The sequence below is a fragment of the Stomoxys calcitrans genome, chromosome 1 (assembly GCF_963082655.1).
Source record: "Stomoxys calcitrans chromosome 1, idStoCalc2.1, whole genome shotgun sequence".
NCBI classification, from domain to species: domain Eukaryota; kingdom Metazoa; phylum Arthropoda; class Insecta; order Diptera; family Muscidae; genus Stomoxys; species Stomoxys calcitrans.
In genome coordinates this window covers 106,557,463-106,585,448 of record NC_081552.1, presented here as the reverse complement: position 1 = coordinate 106,585,448, position 27,986 = coordinate 106,557,463, and the positions used below count along the sequence as shown (strand labels likewise).

Below are 27,986 nucleotides of genomic sequence, written 5' to 3'. Positions count from 1 at the left end.
TTAGCATGTCCTTATGCCATTCAAAATAGCAAATTGCCACCACCAGAACTGGTTGGTCTAAGGAAGGTCTGCAGAAGACTCTTCATCAGGGCCAAAGCCACAAGGACATCGCATGATTGGGACGGGTAGGCTGAGCTACGAAGTTACAAGGGTAAGTTGAGAAAAGCTCAAAAGAAATCCTGTGCGGAAGTCTGCAGCTCCGTGGAGGATACATCTGAGACCTCTACGCTAAAGAAGATCCTAACCTGGAGACCTATTACGGTGGGATATATTCATAAGTCAGAGAATGTATGGATAATGACTAGTGAGGAAACACTAGAACTACTCGTTGATACACATTTCATAGGAAACTCTCCAACGGACAAAGTGGCGGTAGAAAAGTTTATCACTGGTATGCATTTGTCGGAGGTTATAATGCAAATTTTGTCACCAGGCCCTGATGATGTATCACCGGTTGAATAACAAGTTGTGTCCGAAAGATATACTCTTCTTGTATCAGCGTGTCGTACATACCTGTGGGATGGAGGCACACAAATATTATTTTCATTCCAAAAGCAGGAAAACTTTACCACACGAAGACGAGTGATTTTCGTCCCATTAGTTTTTATGCTGAATACTCTGGAGAAGGTGATAGAAACATAGGTTAGGGCTGAGATCCCTGGGCATCGCATGTCTCGGCAACAGCATGCATATAGTAAGGGCAAGTCCACTGAAACAGCCCTTCACGACCTAGTCGCCCACATAGAGAGTTCCCCCGCTTTCAAGGAATGCTCAGTTTAAGGTAGCATTTCTTGACACAGAATGTGCTTTCAATAATATAAAACCGAATCAGTCATGAAGGAGCTGAAGTTTTTAGGCACCAACACTACGGTAAGAAAGTTTATTAATAACTTACTTACTAAAAGATGTATGTATTAACGCAGGCTTGGGATCTGTGAATCTAAAAAGATGGGTCAGCAGAGTAACACCTCAAGCAGGTGTACTGTCTTCTCTACTTTGGCACATAGCTATTAACAATATATTATTGCCCCTGGAAGAAAATGGTGTAAAAGTGGTCGCATATCCTGATGACGTGGCTATTGCTGTTATGTTATACTTCAGGAAGCTCTACGATTTGTCTTATGTGCGTCAAATACGAATAGAGCGCGCTCAAATTGGTAGGTATTCTCATACGCATTGTCCTTTTTTATAGAGATGTGTCTACACCAATTTTCGAAGATATTAAATTCGATTTAATCCAAAAACGTGCACATCTATTCCATGATCCACTTGTAAAACTTCCAGAGTTGCTATTTTTGAAATTGCATATGCCAAGTCTTATCGTGTAATAACATCTTTACCTACAGTGGCACTTGTCTTCTTTGGAGAGATAATGTTCCATTTACTGAAAACGAAAAATACCAGGGTGTTTTGAAAATGGCAAGAAAGGCAACTCTTGCCCTATACACCTGCAGAAAGTCATTGGCAATAGTTTGGGTTTAAGATCGCGTGTCATACACTGCGTATATACTGCAGTTGCCAGACCTATAATGCTATACTATGTTGTGGTCTGGTGCACGGCCCTTCAAAATCAGGCCCGAAGTCCAACAAATGATAGATGATCACAATGGGGGGTTTGTGAGCATTCCAACATTATTCGGCTTGATCTAGACTTGAAGAGGTCAGCCGTTTTGCTGTCGCTGGCTAGAACAGACGTCTCAGTCATAGTGTCTGTCATGACAGGTCACAGAATGAAGGTTACCAGTAACGACTTTTCCCGAAGCTGTGAGGACATCGAAGAAAAAGAGGCTATAAAACATCCACTGTGTGTGTGTCCTGCAACGGCAATCGGAAGGAGTTCCACTTTAGGTTCTCATTTCTTTGAGAATTTGTCTGATTTAGCTGTTGTGAACATTCTCAAGTTGTTGGGCTTTTTAAAGCGTTCTGGATGATTCAACGGTAGGAACTTCTCCTGTTCCTGTGGTGACAAAACGCCTAAGTGAGTATGATGGTAGAGTGCTATTTACACCTAACCTAAACCCTTTACCAGCGTCGCCTACGATAAATTACATTTCTTTTGTTATAAAACCAAAAACCCTTTAATGGTATAAGTGTTTCGATAGTCGCAAACAATTATTCGTTTACCGGAACAAAAATTGTTCTCTTGTGTCTCTCATGCTAGAAAGAAAGTGTGAATATTTGAGATTGTGTAGTGGTAAAAATACTCCCATTATTGTACATTACTGTGTACGTACACAGGAAAATAATTTTAGCAAGCCCATGGGTTTGCAACTTATTACAATTGTGTGTGCGTCATTGATATAGACACATTCTCATACACAACATTTTTCCTTATTTTGATTGAGCAAAGGTCAGTCAGTCAGTATGTTGAGCAGCTCGGTCGAGTGCAGATGGAAAGAAAGTGACATATTTAAAGTTTCGCCTTAGGTACGAAAATGCTGGTATGTCCAATGATAAATATCATTACAGCAACAAACAAATAGCACCCAGGTAGAAGAAAACATAACAAGAATACCTAAGCCACATACATTGATTGGTTATACTTACGCGATAAGGAAATATCCATCCCAAAATAGGTGTTTAAATGTGCGAAAACAACAACTCCCATAAGTATTTTTTTGCTTTATTAATGGCATAACGAATAAAGCTAATCATAATACAAAATCATATCGGAGTTGTGCGAAAATGGAAGGCTTAAAATATAAACTCTGATAGAGTTTAGATTATCACCTGAGATGAACTTATTACTGGTATAAATTTGAGTGTGAATAATGTTGCAACATCCAATTGAACTAGCCATCCTTTTCAATGTGCACAATCTATTTTAAAATTTAAAAGAATATACATATACATAAACATGACGTCATATTAATTTATAAATGAAGAACAAGTCAAAGCGTGCTAAGTTCGGTCGGGCCGAATCTTATATACCCTCCACCATGGATCGCATTTGACAAGTTCTTTGAATGACTTTTTCAATATATATATATATATATATATATATATATATATATATATATATATATATATATATATATATATATATATATATATGAGCTACATCAAGTTATTGACATATATGGACCGTACTTGTCATGGCCGTTAGAAGTCATTGAATGATACCACCTCCAAAATTTCAAATTGGGAGATCGGTTTATATGGCAGCTATATATTAGGTTATCAACCGATTTCAATCATACTTGGCACAGTTTCTGGAAGCTGTGCCAAAACGACATATGTAAAATTTCAGCCAAATCGGATTAGAATTGCGCCCTGTACAAGCACTTGCTGACTTTTAAATGTTTTTTGCTATACTCTTCTTTGAATAGAAAGCATTTAAAAATGGTCTAAAGCCGGAAAATATCCTGCAACGGAATCTCTATAAGATTTGAGATTCCGAAAGAGATTGAGAAAGCGCAAACAAATTAACCAAACGAAAGGCACGTCGCATGTGGTGTAGGCCACTGCCTATATACAAAAACAGCAAACAAATTCTTAAAACATCCTACCTTTATATTATTTTATAAAGCCAAAATTTCAATAAAACTGTTTGTGCCTGCTCAATTCATTTTGCGACACTGAATTTTGCTTAAACATATTTAAAGTTTTTTATTATGCTTTTCTGTCCCAAATAGAAATGAAAACAAAATGAAAAATCACAAACCTTAGGCAAAATTGCTGCTCAGGTCCGGACATCTTCGAAATTATTTTTCTAAAAGAAAGATTTTGATAAACTTCAATAATGTCTTTTCAAATGAAAACAATGAATATTTTTTAAGACAAATTTCACCCATCACGCTTGACCCTCGATTCCTTTGTCCAATTTGGATGAAATTTTTTATATATTCATTATTTAGAGCAATTATATTGACTTTTTTAAAAATTTTTTAAAAACTATTTTTTATGAAAACAAAAAATCTTCTTTTTATTTCCTGGGCCAAAATATATTAAGAACCAAAAAAAAAATTTTTTAATATTTTATAACCATTCAGCGAAGAAAGGTGGATCTAACTACATTGACATAAAATAGCACCTGTTGGCTTATCGCCATAAATTTGTTTTTATACCCTCCACCATAAGATGGGGGGTATACTAATTTCGTCATTCTGATTGTAACTACTCGAAATATTCGTCTTAGACCCCATAAAGTATATATATTCTTAATCGTCGTGAAATTTTATGTCGATCTAGCCATGTCCGTCCGTCTGTCCGTCCGTCCGTCCGTCTGTCTGCCGAAAGCACGCTAACTTCCGAAGGAGTAAAGCTAGCCGCTTGAAATTTTGCACAAATACTTCTTATTAGTGTAGGTCGGTTGGTATTGTAAATGGGCCATATCGGTCCATGTTTTGATATAGCTGCCATATAAACCGATCTTGGGTCTTGACTTCTTGAGCCTTTAGAGTGCGCATTTCTTATCCGATTGGCATGAAATTTTGCACGACGTGTTTCGTTATTATATTCAACAACTGTGCCAAGTATGGTTCAAATCGGTTCATAACCTGATATAGCTGCCATATAAACCGATCTGGGGTTTTGACTGCTTGAGCGTCTAGAGTGCGCAATTCTTATCCGATTGGAATGAAATTTTGAACGACGTGTTTTGTTACGATATCCAACAACTGTGCCAAGTATGGTTCAAATCGGTCCATAACCTTATATAGCTGTCATATAAACCGATCTTGGGTCTTGACTTCTTGAGCCTCTAGAGGGCGCAATTCCTATCCGATTTGAATGAATTTTGACACGTAGTATTTTGTTATGATATCCAACAACTGTGCCAAGTATGGTTGAAATCGGTCTATAACCTTATATAGCTGTCATATAAACAGATCTGGGGACTTGACTTCTTGAGCTTCTAGAGGGCGCAATTCCTATCTGATTTGGCTGAAATTTCGCAAGACGTTTTTTATTGGTACTTTCAACCACTATGTCAAATAAAATACAAGTCGGTTCATAACCTGATATAGCTGCCATATAAACCGATCTGGGATCTTGACTTCTTGAGCCTCTAGAGGTCGCAATTATTATCCGATTTGCCTGAAATTTTGTACGACGGATTCTTTCATGACCATCAACATACGTGTTTATTATGATCTGAATCGGTCCATAGTCCGATACAGCTCCCATATAAATCGATCTCTCTTTTTGAGCTCACAAAGAGCGCAATTCTTATTCGAATTGGCTGACATTTTACACAGGTCTCCAACATATAATTTAATTGTGGTCCAAACCGGAGCATATCTCGATATCGCTCTAATAGCAGAGCAAATCTTTTCTTATATCCTGTTTTGCCTAAGAAGAGATGCCGGGAAAAGAACTCGACAAATGCGATCCATGGTGGAGGGTATATAAGATTCGGCCCGGCCGAACTTAGCACGCTTTTACTTGTTTAATATAGAAACATCAAATGCAACAAAACACTAAAAATATTTCCAGAAATCTCCTAAGAGTGGATATATTTGGATGTAAAAAATTCGACAAGCTAATTTTTCCCAAAACATGACCTTCTACCAGTTTTAGTCGTTCACTTTACTCCAATCCAAATTTCATTAGAATACATTTTTCCTAGCTCGAGCTGGAATTTTTCGTGGTTATTTTTTACCCATTCATATTTAATGGGCTAATGCCATTTTATTCAAAGGCCGAATCACCCAAACTAATTTACATTTTAAAATAATTATTTCAAATGAAACCATTTCGCATTTTCCTTGGAATTCCACAATATAGTAATTAAGGCAATTGATACGGAGTTCGTAGTGTGTTAGGATCGAAATCTATCAGTCAATAGCAAGCACCGTTGATTGTAGTAGATATTTATAAGTTCTACCAAATTTACTTTTTGAATTCTTTATTTTCTTCCAAAAAATCCTTTTACAATGAAAAGATCTTAATACCCACCTTAAGTAAGAAAATGTGTAAAAATAAATTAGTCGGCAGACTTTTGTCTATGAGAGCCAGCTTTATATTACACTTATGGTTGTCACTAGGTAATGTCACATCAATTATTTATTTATTTCATCTACCGTGTAAAAATTAGTGCAATAAGAAAGAAAAAAGTTCACAACTGCAATGACGTGAAAATTTCTTCGCATTTCTGATTTATAGTTCTACCATTCTTATTTAATCTCCAATAAATTAGGAAAACTTGAGGACTTATAAAGACATGTAGCATATTGTAGCCATATACGACAATAGTTGGATGCAATATTTACCGGACATTTTTTCTATCAAAAACAATTTTCAATCGATTTTAATAAATTTCACAGGAGAAATTCGCAGCATCATTTAGGCAGAACGCATATAGCTCGTCGTAAAAATTGGTCAAAATTGATTTTTTGAAATATTCAACATTTGTAGTTGCTTTACGTTTCAATTCGTTTGCGAAAAAAAATAAAAGTAATTTAAACCCATTTGACCGACACAAACAATAACCCGTTGAAATCATAAAACAAGTTTGAAAGCAAATTAAAATGACCCCAAAAGAGAAAATTGCATCAAAAGATTAGGATCGGCTTATAAATAGTGTGTTGGCAAGCAGTACAAAATTCAGCTCTGACCAAATATCATCACCGATTAAGGTTTCTTTACTAATTTCACAGTAACAGTAGAATTTTGACTATTTTCGATTTTGAAAAAATGTGGGCCACACTCCCCATTTTTCAAAAAGAACGAACTATCGCGAAATTGTTGTTGTTATTTAACAGTTCCAAATATATAGTATTCCCATGACCCCACAGTGATGTACTAAATTGAACAATGGATGTGGCTGATGTTCAATGAAAATAATTTGCACAATTTAAAACATTTGACTGTGCATCCTTCAATGATGGTGCTGATACTGCAGAACTTCAATAGTTTTTAAATAAGAAAAATGTGCTCCAGACTTTTTATACCCTCCACCATAGGGTGGGAGTATACTTATTTCGTCATCCCGTTTGTAACGCATCGCAATCTCGGTCTAAGACCCCATAAAGTATATATATCCATGACATTTTAAGTCTGTCTGTCGAAAGCACGCTAACTTTTGAAGGAGTGAATTTAGGCGCCCAAAATTTTGCACAAATACTTTTATTACTGTAGGTGGTTTGAGATTGTAAATGGGCCAAATCGGTCCATATTTTGATATAGCTGTCATATAAAACGATCTTGGATCTTGACTTTTTGAGCTTCTAGAGAGCGCAGTCCTTATCCGATTTGGCTGAAATTTTGCATGATTTAGAGGTTAGGTTGAAAAGAGGGTGCAGCGCAATTCTTATCCTATTTGGCTGAAATTTTGCGATCTCCCGATTAGACATCATGAGCCTCTAAAGGGCGCAAATGTATTCAATTTGGTTGAAATTTTGCATATGTCGTTTAGGTATGTTTCCAACAACTGTGCTTAGTATGATCTAAATCGGTTAATAACCAGATGTAGCTGCCATATAAACCGATCTCCCAAATTGTCTTTCTGAGCCTCTTGAGGGCGCAACTATTATTCAATTTGCCTGATTCGAGGTGATAATTATCCAAGACTAGTACAGCATGACAAGTAGTGTCAATAATTTTATATATTGGGTTGCCCAAATAGTAATTGCGGATTTTTCATATAGTCGGCGTTGACAAATTTTTTCACAGCTTGTGACTCTGTAATTGCATTCTTTCTTCTGTCAGTTATCAGCTGTTACTTTTAGCTTGCTTTAGAAAAAAAGTGTAAAAAAAGTATATTTGATTAATGTTAATTCTAAGTTTTATTAAAAATGCATTTACTTTCTTTTAAAAAATCCGCAATTACTTTTTGGGCAACCTAATAGTTGTCGGCCAATAATTTTATATAGTTCATATGTATTTCAAAAAGTAATTCAAAGAACTTTACAAATGCGATCCATGGTGTAGGGAGGTGGTTTTTCCATGACTTCTTATAGCCTTGACAAGTACGGTCCATATCGGCCACTAACGTGACGTTGCTCGTGTATATATTAAAAAATGCATTCAAAGAACTTGTCAAATGCGATCCATGGTGAAGGGTATGTAAGATTCGGCCCGGCCGAACTTAGCACGATTTTGCTTGTTTTAAGTCAAAAAAGTTAGCTCATTGCTTGACGAAGAGTCGAAAGCATTCAAAGCATTTCCTTAGCTCAATTTGTTAGCGAATGGGTGTTTGCGAGTTTGTGTTAATCTTTTCGTTTATCTGGTATTAGGAAAAACCTCAACATATTCATCAGCATCGTTCGTTTTAAATCTAGCAGAAATTAACTTTTGATTGATTAATATTTTCCTTGCTCAAGTAATCTGCCAAGGATGTTAGTCTGCTGGTGTATGTATATGCGTGTGTGTGTTTGTGTGAACGAGAGTTTATGTGTAAATCTCTAAGTAATGGCAAGTATATGTTTCTCAGAGATAAGTTTACCGTGATGATTTTATTATTATAAAATTTAAACGAACATTGTGTGCATATCCTAGCGCTTGAGTGTGTGAGTGTTTGTGTTTTTAATAAATGGCGATACTATTGAGTTCTACTTTTGTCAAGCTTCGGTTCAATAACAACAAACTGTTATTGAATTCAATCAATATTTACTTCATCTCAAATATTCCAATGGATGAGGTTCTTATGTACACAAATATTAACACAAACATACTCACTTTCATTCAAACCCACACATACATTCACGTTGATTATGACTTCAATAATGGTGGTGGTCATGATATAATAATAATTCAATAATATTTTCTTTTTTCTTCCGATTTCGTCTAAAGACAAAGTAAAACATATTTCTCAGATATCGGTTGGCAAAGTAACATCAGAAACAAGTAAAAGCGTGCTAAGTTCGGCCGGGCCGAATCTTATATACCCTCCACCATGGATCGCATTTGTCCAGTTCTTTTCCCGGCATCTCTTCTTAGGCAAAAAAGGATATAAGAAAAGAGTTTCTCTGCTATTAAAACGATATCAAGATATGGTCCGGTTCGGACCACAATTAAATTATATGTTGGAGACCTGTGTAAAATTTCAGCCAATTCGTATAAGAATTGCGCCCATTGGGGCTCACGAAGTAAAATAGAGGGAACGATTTATTTGGGATCTGTATCGGGCTATAGACCGATTCAGACCATAATAAACACGTTTGTTGATGGTCATGAGAGGATCCATCGTACAAAATTTCAGGCATATCGGATAATAATTGCGACCTCTAGGGGTCAAGAAGTCAAGATCCCAGATCGGTTTATATGGCAGCTATATCAGGTTATGAACCGATTTAACCTTATTAGACACAGTTGTTGAAAGTAAAAATAAAATACGTCATGCAAAATTTTAGCCAAATCGGATAGGAATTGCGCCCTCTAGAAGCTCAAGAAGTCAAATCCCCAGATCTGTTTATATGACAGCTATATCAGGTTATGGACTGATTTCAACCATACTTGGAACAGTTGTTGGATATCATAACGAAATACTTCGTGCAAAAATTCATTCAAATCGGATAAGAATTGTGCCCTTTAGAGGCTCAAGAATTCAAGACCCAAGATCGGTTTATATGACAGCTATATCAGGTTATAGACCGATTTAAACCATACTTGGCACAGTTGTTGGATATCATAACAAAACACGTCGTGCGAAATTCCATTCTAATCGGATAAGAATTGCGCCCTCTAGAGGCTCAAGAAGTCAAGACCCAAGATCGGTTTATATGGCAGCTATATCAGGTTATGTACCGATTTGAACCATACTTGGCACAGTTGTTGGATATCATAACAAAACACGTCGTACAAAATTTCATTCCAATCGGATAAGAATTGCGCACTCTATAGGCTCAAGAAGTCAAGACCCAAGATCAGTTTATATGGCAGCTATATCAAAACATGAACCGATATGGCCCATTTACAATACCAACCGACCTACACTAATAAGAAGTATTTGTGCAAAATTTCAAGCGGCTAGCTTTACTCCTTCGGAAGTTAGCGAGCTTTCGACAGACAGACGGACGGACGGACATGGCTAGATCGACATAAAATGTCGCGACGATTAAGAATATATATACTTTATGGGGTCTCGGACGAATATTTCGAGTAGTTACAAACAGAATGACGAAATTAGTATACCCCCCATCTTATGGTGGAGGGTATAAAAATGACAACATTATCAAAAATAAATACATATCGTATCCGTGTAGGCCCATCATGACGAAAACAACTACAAACTTATGACAAATAAAGATTTCTTTAACCGAAACTAGTCAATCTTGGCAACTCATTACAAAAGACATCGCAAAGTAATGACATCACGTAGGAGGTCCCAACAATCTTCACATTTTGATATGGGATAATGAATATTTGTTTACTTATTAGCATATAGACTGTCCTTGTTAGTTAACTGGAGAGCTCATACAATTCTATTCAAAAATGTACACTAGAAGACTTAAAAAGTAAAAGCGTGCTAAGTTCGGCTGGGCCAAATCTTATATACCCTCCACCATGGTTCGCATCTGTCGAGTTCTTTATGCAGTATCTCTTTATAGGCAAACAAAAAATAATGAATAAGGACGGAGGAGAAGGAGCTATATCAAGTTATAGTCCAATTAGGGGCTCAAGAAGGAAAATCGGAAGATCGGTTTATATGGGAGCTGTATCAGGTTATGTACCGATTCAGACCATATTGCACACGTATGTTGAAGGCCATGGGAGAAGCCGCTGTACAAAATTTGTGCCAAATCGGATGAGAATTGCGGTCTCTAGAGGCTCAAGAAGTCAAGAACCCAGATCAGTTTATATGGCAGCTATATCAGATTATATACCTATTTGCACCATACTCATCGCAGTTTTTGGAAGTCATATCAAAACACCTCATGCAAAATTTAATTGCGCCCTCTAGCGGCTCAATAAGTTAAGATCCAAGATCGGTTTATATGGCACCAATACCACGTTATAAACCGATTTGTACATTTCTTCGCACAAATGTTAGAAGTAATACCAAACCACCACGTGCAAAACTACAGCCAAATCGGATAAGAATTGCGCCTTCTAAAAGCTCAAGAAGTCAAGACCCAAGATCGGTTTATATGGCAGCTATATCAGGTAATGGACCGATATGGCCCATTTACAATACCAACCGACCTACACAAATAAAAAGTATTTGTGCAAAATTTCAAGCGGCTTGCTTTACTCCTTCGGAAGTTAGCGTGCTTTCGACAGACAGACGGACGGACCGACGGACGACATAAAATGTCGCAACGATCAAGAATATAAATACTTTATGGGGTCTCTCGAGTAGTTACAAACAGAATGACGAAATTAGTATACTCCCCATCCTATGGTGGAGGGTATAAAAATGAAGTACACAAAGAAAACAACAAACTGAAATTGTAGGTGCAATTACTTAAATCGTCGATAAAATGTTTAAACGGCCAGCGAGTAAAAAATTATTTTACCATTTATGGTTCAAAAGTGAATGATGACATCATTGCAACAGATGCTGTAATTAAATTATCAGAAGATACTGGGGTAGAACTGTAGAAGAATGATGTAGAAGAAGCATATTTTTTAGGCAACAAGCACAAGCGTGCTAAGTTCGGTCGAGCTGAATCTTATATACCCTCCACCATGGATCGCATTTGTCCAGCTCTTTCCACGGTATCTCTTATTAGGCAAACAAAGGATTAAACAAGAAAAAGCGTGCTAAGTTCGGCCGGGCCGAATCTTATATACCCTCCACCATGGATCGCATTTGTCGAGTTCTTTTCCCGGCATCTCTTCTTAGGCAAAAAAAAAAGGATATAAGAAAAGATTTGCTCTGCTATTAGAGCGATATCAAGATATGGTCCGGTTTGGACCACAATTAAATTATATGTTGGAGACCTGTGTAAAATGTCAGCCAATTCGAATAAGAATTGCGCCCTTTGTGGGCTCAAGAAGTAAAATAGAGAGATCGATTTATATGGGAGCTGTATCGGGCTATAGACCGATTCAGACCATAATAAACACGTATGTTAATGGTCATGAGAGAATCCGTCGTACAAAATTTCAGACAAATCGGATAATAATTGCGACCTCTACAGGCTCAAGAAGTCAAGATCCCAGATCGGTTTATATGGCAGCTATATCAGGTTATGAACCGACTTGTACTTTATTTGACATAGTCGTTGAAAGAAAAAATAAAATACGTCTTGCGAAATTTCAGCCAAATCGGATAGAAATTGAGCCCTCTAGAAGCTCAAGAAGTCAAGTCCCCAGATCTGTTTATATGACAGCTATATCAGGTTATGAACCGATTTTAACCATACTTGGCACAGTTGTTGGATATCATATCAAAACACGTCGTGCAAAATTTTATTCCAATTGGATAAGAATTGCGCCCTCTACAGGCTGAAGAATTCAAGACCCAAGATCGGTTTATATGGCAACTATATCAGGTTATACACCGATTTCAAACATACTTGGCACAGTAGTTGGATATCATAACAAAACACGTCGTGCAATATTTCATCCCAATCGGATAAGAATTGCGCACTCTAGAGGCTCAAGAAATCAAGCCCCAAGATCGGTTTATATGGCAGCTATATCAAAACATGGATCGATATGGCCCATTTACAATACAAACCGACCTACACTAATAAGAAGTATTTGTGCAAAATTTCAAGCGGCTAGTTTTACTCCTTCGGAAGTTAGCGTGCTTTCGACAGACAGACGGACGGACGGACAGACGGACGGACATGGCTAGATCGACATAAAATTTCACGACGATCAAGAATATATATACTTTATGGGGTCTCAGACGAATATTTCGAGTAGTTACAATCAGAATGACGAAATTAGTATACCCCCCATCTTATGGTGGAGGGTATAAAAATATTGAATATTGGAGACCATAGTAGAAATCATTGTATAAAATTTCAGCCAAATCTAGTAAGAATTGCGCAATTAAGAGGCTAAAGAATTAAAATAGGGTGTTGGGTTATAGGGGAGCTGTATTAGGCCACAAACCGATTCATGCCATATTCGACGCGTATGTTAAAGGTCATGGGAGAAGCAGTTGTACAAAATTTCAGCCAAATCGGATAATTCTTGCGCTTTTTAGAGGCTCAAGAAGTCAAGATCCCAGATCGGTTTACAAAGCAGCTATATCAGGTTACGGACCGATTTGAACTATTCTTAGCACAGTTTTTGATTGTCATAACGAAATACCTTATGCAAAATTTCAACAAAATCGGATAATAATTGCTCCCTGTAGAGGCTCAAGAAGTCAAGACCCCAGATCGGTTTATATGGCAGCTATATCAGGTTATTGACCGATTTAAACTATTCTTAACAAAGTTTTTGAATGCCATAACAAAACACCTCATGCAAAATTTCACCCAAATCGGATAATTATTGCGTCCTCTAGGGGCTCAAGAAGTCAAGACACAAGATCGATTTATATGGCAGCTATATCAAGTTATGGACCGATTTGAACTATTGTTAACACAGTTGTTGGAAGTCATAACAAAACATGTCGTGTAAAATTTCAGCCAAATCGGAAAGGAATTGCGCACTCTAGACGCTCAGGAAGTCAAGACCCCAGATAGCTTAATATGACAGCTATATCAGGTTATGGACCGATTTCTACCATACTCAGCATCAGCATCACTCAGTTGTTGGAAGTCATAATAAAACATCTCATGCTAAATTTCAGCCAAATCGGATAAGAATTGTGCTCTAGCGGCTCATGAAGTCAAGATCCCAGATCGGTTTATATGACAGCTATATGAAAATGTGGACTGATATAGCCCATTTACAATCCCAACTGACCTACGCTAATAAGTATTTGTGCAAAATTTCAAATGGCTAGCTTTACTTCTTCGAAAGTTAGCGTGCTTTCGACAGGCAGACGGACGGACGAACAGACGGACGGACATGGCTAGTTCGACTTAAAACGTCATGACGATCAAGAATACATTGGGTTGCCCAAAAAGTAATTGCGGATTTTTCATATAGTCGGCGTTGACAAATTTTTTCACAGCTTGTGACTCTGTAATTGCATTCTTTCTTCTGTCAGTTATCAGCTGTTACTTTTAGTTTGCTTTAGAAAAAAAGTGTAAAAAAAGTATGTATATTTGATTGAAGTTCATTCTAAGTTTTATTAAAAATGCATTTACTTTCTTTTAAAAAATCCGCAATTACTTTTTGGGCAACCCAATATATACTTATGGGGTCTTAGACGGATATTTCGAGGAGTTATAAACAGAATGACGAAATTAGTATGCCCCCATCCTATGGTGGAGAGTATAAAAACAACAATGAGGCGAAAACAATTGTTGTAAAATTTACGTCAAAGAAAGAAAAACAAAAATGTATGAGCATAAAGTCAAAATTTAAAGTTAGTGAAGACACCAAAAAGGTTTTTTAAGTAAAGACACAAGTTTGTGTGTGTAAGAGATGGCAATGTCTTTTTGCAAGAAGTCAGAAATAACTCGGCAGCGAATTATAAAAAGTATGGATGATGTAGATCAAATTCTATCTGAGGCAACTACAAGCAAATACTGGGAAAGAAGATCAAAGTCTATTAAGAGTTCCGAATGAGGAGAAAATGATGATGCTGCTGGCTATTTGTCTTCAAATGGAATTAGCAGTTAAATACATTTTGTTTATTATAATTGTTTTTTCTTCAAATGATTATAAATAAATCAATAGTACAAATTTTTTTTTTTTTAATTTATTAAAACCAATATGAATCAAATTACATTTTTTTGACATTTTAAGCATTAATTCTAGAAGTATTTCGTCAATTGATAAATTTAATCTATTTAGAAACAAACACATTGCTGTAAGGATGATGGAACTGTTCACAATTTAATAATGCGAACAGAAAGTATTGCTTGCATATATCACATTTTTATACCATCCACCATAGGATGGGGGTTTCTTCATTCTGTTTGAAACACCTCGAAATATGCGTCTAAGACCTCATAAAATATGTATATTCTCGATCGTCGTAACATCTTAAGTCGAACTAGTCATGTCCGTCCGTCTGTCGAAAGCACGCTAACTTTTGAAGGAGAAGAGCTAGCCTCTTGAAATTTTGCACATATACTTTTTATTAGTGTAGGTCGATTGGGATTGTAAATGGGCCAAATCGGTCCATGTTTTGTTATAGCTGCCATATAAACCGATATTGGGTCTTGACTTCTTGAGCCTCTAGAGGGCGAAATTCCCGTCCAATTTGACTGAATTTTGCACATAGTGTTTTGATATCACTTTCAACAACTGTGAGTAGTATGGTCCTAATCGGTTCATAACCTGATATAGCTGCCATATAAACCGATCATGGGTCTTGACTTCTTGAGCCTCTACAGAGCGCAATTCTCATCCGATTTAACACAAATTTTAAACAACGGCTCCTCTCATGCCCTTCAACATACGTGTGCAATATGGTCAGAGTCGATCTATAGCTTGATACAGCTCCCATATAAACCGATCTCCCGATTTCGCTTCTTGAGCCCCGAATCGGACTATAACTTGATATTGCTGCTCCTCCTTCCTTATTCCTTATTTTGTTTGCCGAAAAACAGATACTGCGCAAAGAACTCGACAGATGTGACCATGGTGGAGGGTATATAAGATTCGGCCGGGCCGAACTTAGCACGCTCTTACTTGTTAATAATAGTGGTTGGTGTGTGTTGCTATCTTTAGCTTTCCTTTTCCATTTGCATCTCCGATCATTGAGCTCGTCTCGAAAGATAAACAAACAAAAATTGTAAAATGTAATGATCTTGCCCTAACAGGCAAAAAGCTTTAAAAATGGGGGGTTCGGCAGAGCCCGGCCAGGATTCGAACCTGGGCAAACGGAGCAACAGCGTGAGCTATTGCTGTTGTCTTAGCGTTCGAAGCCATCAATACAACTTCCAGCAGATGATCAAAATCATGTGTGGTACGGAAGAAGTGTAATTTCCCACAGACAGAATGTCTGCCATTACACAAAAATAAATGCATTGGAAAACAGTACAGCTAATAAGCAGGGTTATCGAGCTTGGTTAATGTGGTAATTGTGTCATAGATGCGTTTTCGCAATTAAATACGATTCAAATACAACATACCAACGCACTACCATCGAAGCCATCACACCTAATATGGTTGAAAAGTCTTCTAACCAAAGGCGAAACGCGTCCCATAGTGGTTGGTGTGTGTTGCTATCTTTGGCTTTCCTTTTCCATTTGCATCTCCGATCATTGAGCTCGTCTCGAAAGAGAAACAAACAAAAAACAAGTAAAAGTGTGCTAAGTTCGGCCGGGCCGAATCTTGCATACCCTCCACCATGGATCGCATTTGCCGAGTTCTTCTCCCGGCATCTCTTCTTAGGCCAAAAAGGGTATAAGAGAAGATTTGCTCTGCTATTATTATTTATATTATTACATGTTGGAGACCTGTGTAAAATGTCAGCCAATTCTATTAGAGAGATCGATTTATATGGGAGCTGTATCGGGCTATAGACCAATTTAGACCATAATAAACACGTATGTTGATGGTCATAAGAGGATCCGTAGTACATAATTTCAGGCAAATCGGATAATAATTGCGACCTCTAGAGGCTCAAGAAGTCAAGATCCCAGATCGGTTTATATGGCAGTTATATCAGGTTATGGACCGATTTGAACCATACCTGGCACAGTTGTTGCATGTCATAAAAAACACGTCGTGGAAAATTTCATTCCAATCGGATATGAATTGCGCACTCTAGAGGCTCAAGAAGTCAAGACCCAAGATCGGTTAATATGGCAGCTATATCAGGTTATGGACCGATTTGAACCATAACTGGCACAGTTGTTGCATGTCATAAAAAACACGTCGTGGAAAATTTCATTCCAATCGGATATGAATTGCGCACTCTAGAAGCTCAAGAAGTTAAGACCCAAGATCGGTTAATATGGCAGCTATATCAGGTTATGAACCGATTTGAACCATACTTGGCACAGTTGTTGAATGTCATAACAAAACACGTCGTGCAAAATTTCATTCGAATCGGATAACAATTTGAACTCTAGAGGCTCAAGAAGTCAAGACCCAAGATCGGTTGATATGGCAGCTATATCAGGTTATGGGCCGATTTGAACCAAACTTGGCACAGTTGTTGGATATCATAACAAAACACGTCGTGCAAAATTTCATTCCAATCGGATAAGAATTGCGCACTCTAGAGGCAGCTATATCATAACATCTATATGACAGCTATATCATAACATGGACCGATCTGGCCCATTTACAATACCAACCGACCTGCACTAATAAGAAGTATTTGTGCAAAATTTCAAGTGGCTAGCTTTACTCCTTCGGAAGTTAGCGTGCTTTCGACAGACAGACGGACGGACGGACGGACGGGCAGACGGACGGACGGACTGACGGACGGACAGACGGACGGACATGGCTAGATCGACATAAAATGTCGCGACGATCAAGAATATATATACTTTATGGGGTCTCAGACGAACATTTCTAGTAGTTACAAACACGAAATTAGTATACCCCCCATCTTATGGTGGAGGGTATAAAAAGTTAGTAATAAATCTAATAAACTCCTAATTGATTCCGGCAAATGTAATATCTCTGATCATAATTTTCTTTTCTGCATGATTAAGAGTCCAAGCAAATTTTCACAAATTCTTGAGCATACTAGACTATTCTGTGATTTTTCTAAAAAGAAGAGCATCTTAAGTCATACTTTACCCGTTTCATCCCATTCTCTCAATGCGTAAATAATGCAAAAAATCAGTCAACTACTAATAGAACGTGAAGAAAATTAGATCGATTTAAGCTTACACCTTGAATTTGATTCTGGGAAAAGAAAAACTATTGAAATTAAGGCGCAAATTCAGAAAGATTGATAATATTAATGAGAGTCTTAAAAGAATAAGCAGAAAAATTCGATTTCCAAGCAATTATTGTAGAACTATATATTAAAAAGATAGATTGTAAAAGACAGAAAATGGTACGAAGAAGACATGAAATTTTATTACCAGAACCCTTGGTAGAACGAAGGTCAATACCGTCAACCTCAAAGATTCAACAGGAAAACGGATAGGGATTAAGGAAGTTGCGGCAAATTCTGCAAATAATTATTTCATTTCGTCTATTAATCCGTTGAAAAATCAGTAACACGTAATGTCAAACGAAACTTTATTTTTTTAACATCTTGTCTCATGTTAGTATGAACCTGTTTGAGTTATAGAAAATAAAATTTATTACAATGGATTTGAAAGTTAATAAAAGTGCTGGCAGCGATAATATCTCGCCCGAAACTCTAAACGAATGTTGTGATATTATTGCTCTAAGTTTAATCGAAATCTTATATATAAAATTCATTTTGTGTTTGTTTGTAGGTTTGTTTGTATGTTTGTGTGTTCCTTATGGACTCAGAAACGGCTGAAACGAATTTCTTGAAACTTTCTCAGATGGTGCATTATGATCCCGTGGTGAAAATAGGGTATACAATTTTTTGATATCTGAAGGGGGGGCGGACTCTCCCCTTACCCTAATTTTCAGAAACGCTAGATCTCGGAGATGGGTGGTGCGATTTAAGCGAAATTTTGTGTGCTCCCATATAGTACCCTAAAAATAAAAATTTGGTATCCCAATTTCGGAGGGGGTACCTAGGGGGCCGCCCCACTCTAGAACCTACCAAACATATATTTAGACCAATCACGACAATATGGGACTCAAATGAAAGGTATTTACGATGAGAAAACGTATCTGATATCAAATTGTCGGACCAAGTGCTAGGGGGACCACCCAAGCCCCAAAACACCCCTAAATCGGACATATTTACCGACCATGGCAATATGAGACTCAAATGAAAGGTATTTGCGAGTAGATTACGAATCTGATATCCAGATTTGGGCCACGTTTCCGGGGGTCCACCCCTTCCCCAAAACACCCCCCACACTGTACTTATTTACTGACCATGGGAATATGGGTTTTAAATAAAAGGTATTTGAATGCAGAATACGAATCTGATATCCAAATATGGGACCAAGTGTTTGGGGGGCCGCCTCTCACCAGAAACATCCCCCAAAGGGGAAAAATTTACGACCATAGCCATATGGGGCTCAAATGAAAGGTCTTTGGGAGTAAAGCACGAATTTGATATCAATATTCGGGAAAAATGTCTTTGGAGCCACCGCACAACCACAACACCACTCAACCCCAAAACACCCCTAAGTCGGACATATTTACCCACCATGGCAATATGGGACTCAAATGAAAGATATTTGCGAGTAGAATTCGAATCTGATATCCAAATGTAGGACCACGATTCTGGGGGTCCACCCTTTCCCAAAACTTCCCCCAAACAGAACTTAATTACTGACCATGGGAATATAGGGCTTAAATAAAAGGTATTTGAGTGTAGAATTAGAATCTGATATCCAAATATGGGACTAAGTGATTGGGGCCGCGTCTCCCCTAAACATCCACCAAAGGGAAAATATTTACGACCATACCCATATGGGGCTCAAATGAAAGGTCTTTGGGAGTAAAGCACGAATCTGATATCAATATTCAGGAAAGTGTCTATGCGGCCACCCCACCCCCACAAACAACACCCAAATAGTAAGTATTTGCTGACTGTTGGAATATGAGGCTCAAATAAGAGGGTATTTAGAATGGAACACGAATCCGATTTATATTTTCAAGGCCAACTCACTGAGTGGCCGCCCATCCCCCAAAACACCCCCCAAGCCGGTCATGTTTGCCGACTATGGAAATTTGGGAGTAGACCACTATCTGATATCAACATTAGGGATCAACTGTCTAGGGGACGTCCCACCACCATAACAACCCCCAAATAGATCGAATTTGATCACCAAGACAATTTTGATCTTAAAAGGGAGTGGAACTAAATATTTATAGATTTTAGGGCAATAAGGAGTTTAATTGAGATTAGAAAACGAATTTGATATCCAATTTTGAGACCAATGGCAAAATGGTGTTCAAATAAATTATATATAGATATATGAGAATAGAACACGTTGCTGATATATTTTCCGGGCTTAGTGTTTGGGGGACCAACCCAATCCCCAAAATACCCCTTATTCGGGCATATTTACCGACCATGTCAATGTGCAGAATATATGAAAGGTATTGGGGGGTAGAGCAAGAATTGATACCCACTTTCGGGACCAGACAAGCAGCAATTTTTTACTGACCATCGCAAAATGGGGCTCAAATAAAGGTATTTGGGAGTAGAATGCGCATTTTTTATCCAAATGTACGACCACGTATTGAAGGCATCACGGGCATCACCTGTAAAAATTTTTCGACCATGCCAATATGTGGCTCAAATGAAAGGTATTTGAGATTAGAAAACGAATTTAATAACCTATTTTGTGGCCAGGTGTTTGGGGGACGCCTCATCGTGAAAACTCCCCTAAACCAATTGCAATATGGGGTTTAAATAAATGGTATTGGAAAGAAGAGCACGATGCTGATATTTTTCAGTGCTGTCTGGGGGACCTGCTCACCCCCGAAAACTACCATAAATCAGATATCATGAGAATATCGGGTTGAAATAAAGTATTTTAAGAATGGATGACACCTAACAAACTTGAATTCGTAGACCAATAAAGGTCGTATGGGATCCAGATAAAAGTATTTATATTATTAAACTGTTAGTCAAGCGATATACTATTTTCGTAGCATGGTATTTCACTAAAAGCTCTTTAATTGTCGAAAATAAATATTGCAAGGAAAATTTTGTGCCATATAAAGTAAAAGAAGGCACAGCGGAGCGGTCCCGGGTCAACTAGTTTTTAATAAAATAATAAAATTTTGAATATCCAGTGTAGTGTGCAAGGGTCTAGTCTGAGCAAAACTCCACATAAATGTCTATAGATGAAACAAAACGGCATGGCACGCATATTTCACCGGCCTTATTGCTCGTCGGATGGGGGGGATCTTGCCAATGTTCATCGTTTAATTTTACCAACTACCAGCTTTAATGTTAATGCGTGCACGAATGATAGCAAAACCAAAACAAAAGAAAGTCAGATAGAATAGACAAATACACAAAGTATAAGGGGGTCACAACACCAGAGGATCTATTTCCGACATCATTCGATCGGCTGTGCTAAGGTGTAAGCTGCACAGCATGCCCTCCCTTCCTGTTTACCAAAAGCATCCGAAGAAATCGCTTCTTGGTTGGTAAACCCACAATATTTACCCTACCTTCCTTTACCGACCCTACAAATCAAACTCAAAGGTTTGGGCTTACTCCATATTTAACAAATTCATTAAATTTATTAAGAAAAAGTTCATTATCAAATCCGGTCGCTCACTATAGAGATGAATCACATCATACTTTAAAAACAGACAAAAAAAAAAAAGAATATAATAAAAGAAATATTAAAGTCAAGGCTAACAACCAATTTTTCTGTATATCTAAATTGATCCTTTAATTTACTAAAATTATTTTCATAACTCTAAAAAAAAACTAATCATTTAAATTAAATCTCAAAACTTAACAAGAAGGGTAAAAAAAAAAAAACACGGCATGAAAAAAAAATATTTATATAATATATCAAATAAGAATCAATAGGCGAGTTTATTTGAATTCACAGCACGGCAGAAAAAAAAACTAAATCGGCTGTGAAACAAACTTCATTTAAAAGGCTCATTATGAAAAAAGGATATGTAGCTGTGTGAGTGTATTTCCATTTGTACTTCTGTTAAAGTAAAACAGCTGTGAGTGCATTGACCCCTTTTTTCCCTTACTTCATTTTTTTCCTCTAATCACACATACATCAACACAACCCACTCGGTTGTATAAAACGAAAAACTAATTTTAAATCGCGAAGTTTTGACTAATATGCAGCCAAATTTCAATAAAAATGGTATCAAATGTAAAAACAATATTTTATAGGCATACTGGGCTAGATATGTCAATGATCAAAAGGCACAAAACGTACATTCATATAAAAAATATTGCCAAAAAAAATATATCAAAGCTATTTCAATCGAAGCAGTGCTTTTCAGACCCAAGAACATTTTCTGAGAGTCTTGTTAACAGCGAATCAACATAGTTAACAGAGGTTCCAATAGCATGTTAACACTTTAGCATTGACATATCCACCAGCACAGAATCAGATATATATGTATATGCAGGATATTTAACTGAACAAACACAAACAGATCATCTGAAAGTTGCCAACTTGCAAAAATTCCAATTTAAAAATTATGGGGGAAGATTTAAAACATTTTTAAATTAATTTAAAAGAAAAAAATTATTTAATTTGACAAAAATTACCTGAGAGAGGTAACGGCATCTCTCTCACTCTCCGAAAAAAAATAAATCTGTTTGGCTTTGCTCAGTGGTAGTATAACAGTTTGCACTTACTTGGTTTTTGTTGGAGCTCCCACGTTGAAAGGCCTTTCGAGGGGTGAGGGGTTATTAAAACAAACCAGCAAACTCCAGCCAATTGCAAGTTTTTAACAAAATACGCGGCATACACAAAAAATCACTTTTTTTCAATATAGTCTTTAACATTTGATACGATTCACTCTATCGGTTTTTTTTATATTCGCCTTTTTCTAAAACATTGGATTGCCAAACTACTTTTACCAAAAAAAAACTCTCAACTAGGCATTAACTTTTTGTTTCACTTCCGATTCGGTTCTCCATCTCTGCCTTACAAATGAGCAAAAATTAAACTATATAACACTTGAGGCAAATTACATGGGCAAAAATACGGAAAAATAATTATTTTTTTAAGGTCTTTTTTTTTAGCAAGTTACAAAACCTAAGAATTAGCACGCAAGAGTTTTTTTTCCTTTTCGAGAGTGATTTTTCAACCAAAACGCGTTTGTTTCGATTCCCGAAAAACAAAAACTAAATGAGTTGCACCAATCCCGACGGCTCTTTTTTTTTCTTGTACTTGAAACCAAGACAAACGATCCATTTAAAACACCAGAATCCACTGATCAAAAAAAAATGAAAAGACTTTTGTTAGACTCTCTCAGGCAGCCAAATCTGCACAGCAGAAACAGAGAAATCCATATGAGCACAGGGAAAGGGGGAATCCTAGAATCAGAGAAACAAGGCCCACAGAACAATGAGTTCTCAAAAGAAATTGAGAAATTGTTTAGAAAAAATGCAACCTTACCAAATGTATTAATCCAGGAGTTAAATGATCACAGGGGACCAACACTCCAGCTTTGGGGATAAAACCCTCAGCAAAAAGAAAATGCAGGAAACCAACACTTGCAACAATTATTTACCCGCGATTTTATAAATAAACATCGATTCTGCAGGACAATAAGAAAATAAAAATTGAGGAGAACTGCCACCAACAAAAAAAAATTTAATCCCTTTTTTACTAAAGCAAGGATAACGCTTTTACACTTTTAAAGAATCTCAAGTCCTTTACGACACAAAAACTTAAACTTTTGGGTGCACACGGTTGCAAGGTTGGAGCAAAATGGATCTCAAATCAGTCTGCTACCACCTTTTGTAGCCTTGACCTAAACAATGGGGCAAATTGCTGAATTACTACCACAAATTAAAATTCTCAAAACCAAAAATGTCTTCTTTTACATACATGCCACAAATACAATAATAATCCATTTGTGAGTGTATGGGAACTCCAATGCGAAAGAAAAGCTACAAAGAACATAGAAAAGAAGTTAACATTCACCACTATGGCTAAGGGGAAATTATAGCAACTTTTCAATATGGAGACAAAGTGCTCTAAACCTATGATTTGGTCGGACTTATATGTGTGGATGTTAACAACCAAAACCATTTTCCACCTTATCCAATAGTTGTCAAAAAAAAAAGAAAACCAAAAGGAAAAAAAATTAAACAACTCATTTGAACTTTGATGTGATCAAATGATCAAAAAAAAAGAAAACAAATGAAATGAAACAAACAAAAAAAAAAAAAATAAATAAATAAAAAATATAAATGTATAAAGAAACACTGCTGCCGGTATTCGAACTCACGCTCACCGGTTCGTAGGCTGTAACGCTTCCCCTAGGCTACCGCCTATGATGCGTCTCTGTTAGCTAAGTGATTATAACACATGATCACACTAAGCTTTGAATCATCAACAGCGGTCAATGTAAGTGAATCCAACTGTAACAGTGCTACAAGGAAGAAGAAGAAGAAAAACAGCATAGGCAAAGCTCCAAACATGTTCCAATAAGGGAGCAACATGAGACAAGCAATCACAACAACAAAAATACTCTAGCATCCACATTGTATGTTAACTCGCGTTGGGGTTGGAAAAAAAACAGGAATGTCCATATCTATTATCAGGCGGGCCAATTCCAAGAAATATATTCATATTGGGTACATCGACATGCGCCACTACAAATACCCCCCGCCAAAATCAGGCTTAATGGACAAATTGGAGATTAAGTCTGATACCGCATGGAGATGTAATCTATTGCCTCATATCTTTTGCATGATATGTACCAACCAACTTGCCTTGAAGATCTTCAAGTTCATAATAACAAGTACCAATTCTACGACGAACCCTGCATTTAATAAACGTAGGCGCAAGTTTAGCATTGTATCCTTTTTCAAAACTGCTTTGGCTAAAATTTCGCCTGTACACCTCTTGACCAACATTATATGACACTTCACGCGAACGTAGGTTGTATTGTCTTTCATTACGATCATGTTGCACTCTCATCACATTAGCAGCTTTAGATCTAACAACATCAAAGGTGTCCGATCTATTAAATTGTATCGCCCTATCCTCTAAAGCATTCAGTTTTCTTAGCAGTTGGTAAATAGAACCATTAGTCACCATATTTTGACCAAAAACCATAAAATAAGGGGAAGTCCCAATGGCAGTATGTACTGTCGAACGCAAAGCACACGCAATGTGGCTTAGTTTTTCATCCCAATTTTTTTGATCGGGTTTTACATATGCCTTAATAGCAGAAATGACGGATCGGTTCACCCGTTCAGAGGCATTAGCCTGTGGCGAATGAACTGCGGTATAAATATGAGAAATCTTATAAAAATTCAAAAGATCATTAAATTTCTTTGCTTTGAACTGCGTTCCATTATCCGAGATAACGCTCTCTGGTACACCAAATGTGTGAAACAAATCTTCTTCCATATACTTAATAACAGCATCAGCTGTAAACTTTTTAACCGGGCGGAGAAAACAAAATTTTGAAAAATGATCAAGGACAATAAAAATTCCAATATTCCCTGAACTGGATCGAGGGTAAGGTCCTATGAAATCAACATATAAGCGCTGAAAGAATCTATGGGATGAACCAGTGTCACCCATGGGTGGTCTCATAACAACATTAGGGTGCTTTGTACTCTTACAAACTTCACACGAGTTAACATAATTCTTAACATCCCAAACTAAGTTAGGCCAGAAATAGTATCTGCGAATTCTTTCCAATGTTTTATTAATCCCACAATGCGAAGACAAGGGGTCATCATGATGTTTCTGCAATACCTCTGGAACCATACTTTTAGGAATCCATAGCTTCCAAATCATGTCATCAGCAAGCTGTTCTCCAACGGCGTGTTCCGTTCGTCTGTATAAATAACCATCGATAATCTTCAAGTCGGGAGTGGAATCGATATTATCTTCAACCCTTCTCAATAAGTCCTTGTAGTCGTCAGAGGAAAAATGTTCAGATTTTAAATCAACAAAAACCCCGCGTTCATTTCATATCTCGGACAGACCGCATATTTCGGACAAGTCATCGGTATTCGTACGCGAAAGCGCATCAGGAACTATATTCTGCGACCCTTTTCTATGCTCAATTTTAAACCGGTATCCTTGAAGCTTCAAGGCCCATCTAGCTAGCCGCGTGCTTAAGTCAGTTTGGGACATGAGCCATTTAAGAGAGGCGTGATCAGTAATCACCGTGAACTCATGTCCCTCGACATAAGCTCGAAACTTTTTAATGCAAAGCATTGCTGCCAAGCATTCTTGTTCAGTGACACTATAGTTACGTTGGGCTTGGTTAAGTTTCTTAGACATAAACGCCACAGGAAACTCATCGCCCTCCGCATTCTTTTGCACCAAGACTCCTCCTATTCCTGTTTTGCTGGCATCACAGTGTATAAAAAACGGCTGTGAAAAATCAGGACTGTGCAAAACAGGGGCTGAGCTAAGAATGGATTTCAAATCTTCAAAGGATTTTTGGGCCTCCTCGGTCCATACGAATTTTCGATTAGTCTTTAACAAATCAGTTAAGGGACTAGAAATAGCAGCGTAATTCCTGATGAACTTTCTGTACCACCCTGACATACCTAGAAATCGTCGGACTTGTTTAACCGATCTCGGTGCCGGGAATTCAGTAATGGCCGAAATTTTTCCTGGATCGGTACGAATGGTCCCGTCCCCAACTACATGGCCTAAATATCGGACTTCTGTCATACAAAATTTGCTTTTTCCTACGTTTATTGTAAGTCCAGCATTACGAAGACACTTAGCCACTTCCTTGAGTACCTCTAGATGCCGATCAAATGTGGGAGATACCACTAGAAGATCGTCCAGGTAGACCAAAACCTCAGCTCTGAGAGATGCCGGTATCACCCTATCCATAAGCCTGCACATGGTTTGCGGGGCATTACATAAGCCAAATGGCATAACTTTAAAATGATAAAGGGGTCTCCCAGGAACCGTGAATGCAGTCTTACCTTTCGACGATTCATCTAGCGGTATCTGCCAGAATGCATCCTTCAAATCAAGGCTGGATATAAATTCAGCTTTAGGCAAACGACTCAAGATACCATCGATATGTGGAAGTGGATAAGCATCCCCCTCTGTAACAGCATTAAGTTTTCTACTGTCCAAGCATAAGCGATTCTTGCCTGGTTTTCTATGCAAAACAATCGGAGAAGACCAAGGACTAGTGGACTCCTCTATTACACCCATAGCCAACATGCGATCAAGCTCTTCGTAGATTAGCTTCTCAATCGCCGGAGAGACAGGGAAATGCCTTTGTTTTATCGGGGTTGCACCACCCGTATTAATAGTATGGCAAATGACATTCGTTTTCCCTAGGCCCTCTTTCGCGAACGAAGGAAATAAATCAATAGCACATTGCAGCTGAAACTTCTGATCCACCGAGAGATATTTCTGGTCTAAATTTTGGGCATCGCCTACTGAGAACGATAAACTGGAAATTCCATTTAAAAGAGACTGAGGAAGAAGGTTATATTTCCTCCAAAAATCAATGCCAAGTATCAAATCCTGTGACAAATTAGGAACCACATAAATAGTAATGGGCTCACTTTTATTTCTAAAAACCACTTCAGTCGTAAAAACACCCGCAATCCTTTGAGGTTTACCATCTGCCGTATTGACAGTGGTGTTTAATTTCTTATAAGGAATCTGAGATCCTAGAAAATCTATAGCGGCTTGAGCACCAAGACACGTCACGGAGGCACCAGTGTCTAAAAGACCTATCACATTTCTATCTAACAAACGCACCTCAGCATAAGGACGAACATCGCCTGGCCTCTCAAGTACTGAAACACTAAAGTCCCTTTTTAAATTCTTGACAATTTTCCAAAATTTTCTCATCCTTTTGCTTGACCTGGCAACCCTAGGCTCTTCATTGAATATCCTGTCTCTGACCTTGAGATAATTCTTTAACCTCACATGAAAAGGTATTATTGGCCGAGGTCCTGTAGTAGTAGGGCAAGTACTTTGAATCACAGTATTATCCTGGGTATCATAATTTTTATTTGAATATTCAGTATTATGGGTTTCCTCAGGTTGAGTATCCGAAGGAAAATTTGAACGAGAAAATATTTTTACATGGTCTGTGAGGATTGTTGACAAGTTTTCGGTCTGGGTGCACTTCTCAGTGCAGAGCTCTGGAAGTTTTTTGGATTGTCATTACATTTCCTACAATTGGGTTTATATACTTGTGGAGTACCACAACCATAACAAAAAACACTGCGATCAGCTAAACATTCTTGGTATCTATGACCTGTATGCCTACAATTCCAACACACAGATGAGACCTCCGAAACTTCTTCAAACTCAAGTAATTCAGGCTCGTTA

General features: G+C 37.5%; 1 protein-coding gene across 1 annotated transcript; it reads right to left on the bottom strand.

Moving 5' to 3' along the window:
* Positions 1 to 20: 20 nt before the first annotated feature.
* On the bottom strand, positions 21 to 27,500 carry LOC131996727 (uncharacterized protein K02A2.6-like). The gene is made up of 7 exons (XM_059366554.1): positions 26,612 to 27,500; positions 26,370 to 26,563; positions 25,833 to 26,147; positions 25,284 to 25,571; positions 24,468 to 25,088; positions 23,529 to 23,590; positions 21 to 135 (listed from the first exon to the last, which is right to left on the bottom strand). The coding sequence occupies exons 1-7, from the start codon at positions 27,498 to 27,500 to the stop codon at positions 21 to 23; spliced, it is 2,484 nt and encodes an 827-aa protein (XP_059222537.1).
* Between the last annotated feature and the right edge of the window lie 486 nt (positions 27,501 to 27,986).

Excerpts from the sequence above, each read along its gene's own strand:
- LOC131996727 (XM_059366554.1), bottom strand. The coding sequence starts at position 27,500 with ATGAGAAAATTTTGGAAAATTGTCAAGAATTTAAAAAGGGACTTTAGT. Across the intron at positions 23,591-24,467 it reads CTACGTTTATTAAATGCAGG|CTTTTCTTTCGCATTGGAGT; the intron begins GTTCGTCGTAGA and ends TGTTCTTTGTAG. Across the intron at positions 136-23,528 it reads TATTATTGTATTTGTGGCAT|CTCAGCCTACCCGTCCCAAT; the intron begins GTATGTAAAAGA and ends GTAACTTCGTAG.